We start from the raw sequence: 2,373 nt of genomic DNA, 5'->3' as shown, positions 1-2,373 counted from the left end.
GAAGAGGCTGAGGTTGCAAAAGCTCCTCCATTCCTCCTGTCAGGTCTGAGCCACTATGCTGGCTACTTTCCAACCCTGCAAACAAACGAGCCGAAAGCTGAACTCTACAGCTTGTTGTGGTCCCCTGTGGCTTTAGGTGCTGACATGCCTTCCAGCTGTTCTCCAGCATTTTCATTTACAACCGTAAAATATCTCCACATGATGCTCCTCTTTCTCGCTCTCTCTGCAGCCCAAATTGTTTTTTTGAGAACAGCTGAGTCACGTGACCGCACAGCAGCAAACCACAAAAAGGTAGGAAAAAGGGGCGGAGCAAAGTGAGTCTCCCGCATAAGAAGAGGTGTTTGCACAGACTGAGCTGCTTTTTCATCCACAGAGAGTAATGTCTTAATTTAACAGTAAATTTAGAGGAGAGAACCAAACTAAAGTATCGATTAGTGATGGGCAGATGAAGCTTCATGAAGCACTGAAGCTTTTCATCCAATTTTTCTTTTCAAGCTCCTTTGACGTCTAATTGGTTCACCCCAGTGCAAAGCGTCTTGAAGCTTCATTTGCTCTAGTAGGACACCTACTAGAGCAAATGTCAGGTCTCAGTTGTCAGGAAAAAAGTTGTCAGGTATCAGACAAAAAAATTGTCAGGTCTCAGTTCTCAAGAAAAAACATTGGACATTGGAATGCCCAGTGCAGTAGCAAATCGCTCGTGCTTCACTGCACAAGCTGGACCCACAGAGTCTGCTAAGGTTTGTCACTGCCATATTCTATATGATATTTATATAAACCCATTTAGAGTGAGGTAAATTTACCATTCTCTATTTGTTTATCTTCTGACAGCGTAAGATTACAAGTGTGCTCCAAAGCTTCCTTTGCCTGTTAGACGTGGGAATGCTGCAGACCATCAGGGAGTGTACGGTCCATCAAGCCCACAGAACAGAGCCGGACTGGAATTTGTCAGTTCATGAACTGATGGCATTCATTTCAATCCTGTTTGTAAGAGCAATCATGTGTCCTGTTGGTGCCATTGTGGATTGCTGGTCAGAAAGATTTCTGGTGCCAGTAATCAAAGAGACAATGCCCCGAGATAGATTCATTTCTATTATGCAACACCTTCGATTTGATGACAAGGACACGCGGGCAGAACGGGTGAAAACAGACAAATTTGCGGTGATCTCCGACATCTGGACAAGCTTCAACGAGAACTGTGCTAAGAGTTTCACTCCAGGAGAACACGTGACCATAGATGAACAGCTGTTCCCTACCAAGGTTCGTTGTCCATTCACACAGTATATCACAACCAAGCCAGACAAATTTGGGATCAAGTTCTGGATGGCCACGGACTTGGACACCAAATATGTCTGCAGTGCATCTCCTTACTTGGGAAAAGACCCCAGTCGTCAGAAGGGAGAGAGGCTGGCAGAGAACGTGGTCATGAAACTGATGGAGCCGTTTTTGGATGATGGGAGAAACGTCACAACAGACAATTTCTTTACTTCACTGTCACTGTCGCACAGACTGCTTCAGCGCAAAACAACGTTATGGGGCACGGTGAATAAAGTCTGGCGTGAACTTACTCAACTTGTGCGGATGTATTCCATAAGAGCAGCAACACGCAGGTGGTCAGTAGCGGTTTTCTACAATATGCTGGACCTGGCGGCGGTGAATGCCTACATTTTGTACAAGGCATGTACAGGGTGGACAGGCAAAAGAAGATTGTTTCTGAGTCTTCTAGCTCAGGAACTTTGTTGCCGATTCATGTAGCACAAGGAAATATTAGCACAGACGCAGGCTGCTGAAGCTGCTGCAGCTGCTGTGCTAGGGACTGTAAAGACAACGCAGTGCCAGTGGAATATACGCAAATTTGCGCAGGGCTAGTAAATCTAGTAGTAGGGACTCGCACCAGGGAAAAAAAGGCTCAGTAATTCTAGTGTGTGAAACAGCTGTGTACTGCCTTTTGTTCCTGGAGAAGGTATTTCACTGAGAGCCATGCTGGGCTCAGGGAGACTCTGCTGACCGTCTGTCCCGCGGTCATGCAGGAACTTCATCAAGCGCTACACAACATGTTGATCAATCGCAAGTGAGCTTCTCCAAAATTAAAATGGGCTCGGGAGAAAGCCACTTATTTGGGACAATCAGAAAACAAGTCTCTGTCAAAAAGGATTCAGCGAGGTAATCCAGTCTAAATTATTTTTTTCTTTTTTGAAATGACGTCATTGCTGGCAGTAGAAACTTATTGCATCACGAGAGGTTCTACTGTCAGCAAATAAAAAATGGGGACTGACTGGACTGACAAAAGCTTTCATTGACTTGACACCAGTATGCAAGATTGCACCTCCACCCAGAGTGACAGAAGGGTGGATGTATGTATGTTTCTTTTTACAG

At 45.3% G+C, this 2,373-nt stretch overlaps 1 protein-coding gene across 1 annotated transcript; it reads left to right on the top strand.

Annotated features, from left to right (window-relative positions):
- The first annotated feature begins 600 nt into the window (after positions 1 to 600).
- On the top strand, positions 601 to 1,955 carry LOC120745973 (piggyBac transposable element-derived protein 3-like). The gene is made up of 2 exons (XM_040051211.1): positions 601 to 737; positions 829 to 1,955. The coding sequence occupies exons 1-2, from the start codon at positions 672 to 674 to the stop codon at positions 1,750 to 1,752; spliced, it is 990 nt and encodes a 329-aa protein (XP_039907145.1). The 5' UTR covers positions 601 to 671; the 3' UTR covers positions 1,753 to 1,955.
- Positions 1,956 to 2,373: the final 418 nt, after the last annotated feature.

Source organism: Simochromis diagramma, unplaced genomic scaffold, assembly GCF_900408965.1.
Source record: "Simochromis diagramma unplaced genomic scaffold, fSimDia1.1 OVJJ01000644.1, whole genome shotgun sequence".
NCBI classification, from domain to species: domain Eukaryota; kingdom Metazoa; phylum Chordata; class Actinopteri; order Cichliformes; family Cichlidae; genus Simochromis; species Simochromis diagramma.
Note: the sequence above shows the minus strand (reverse complement) of the source record. Positions and strands in the feature narration are given on the sequence as shown.

Bases quoted from the DNA above. Each gene is read 5' to 3' on its own strand.
- LOC120745973 (XM_040051211.1), top strand. From the start codon at position 672: ATGCCCAGTGCAGTAGCAAATCGCTCGTGCTTCACTGCACAAGCTGGA. The intron at 738-828 runs GTTTGTCACTGC...ATCTTCTGACAG, and splicing joins GACCCACAGAGTCTGCTAAG to CGTAAGATTACAAGTGTGCT.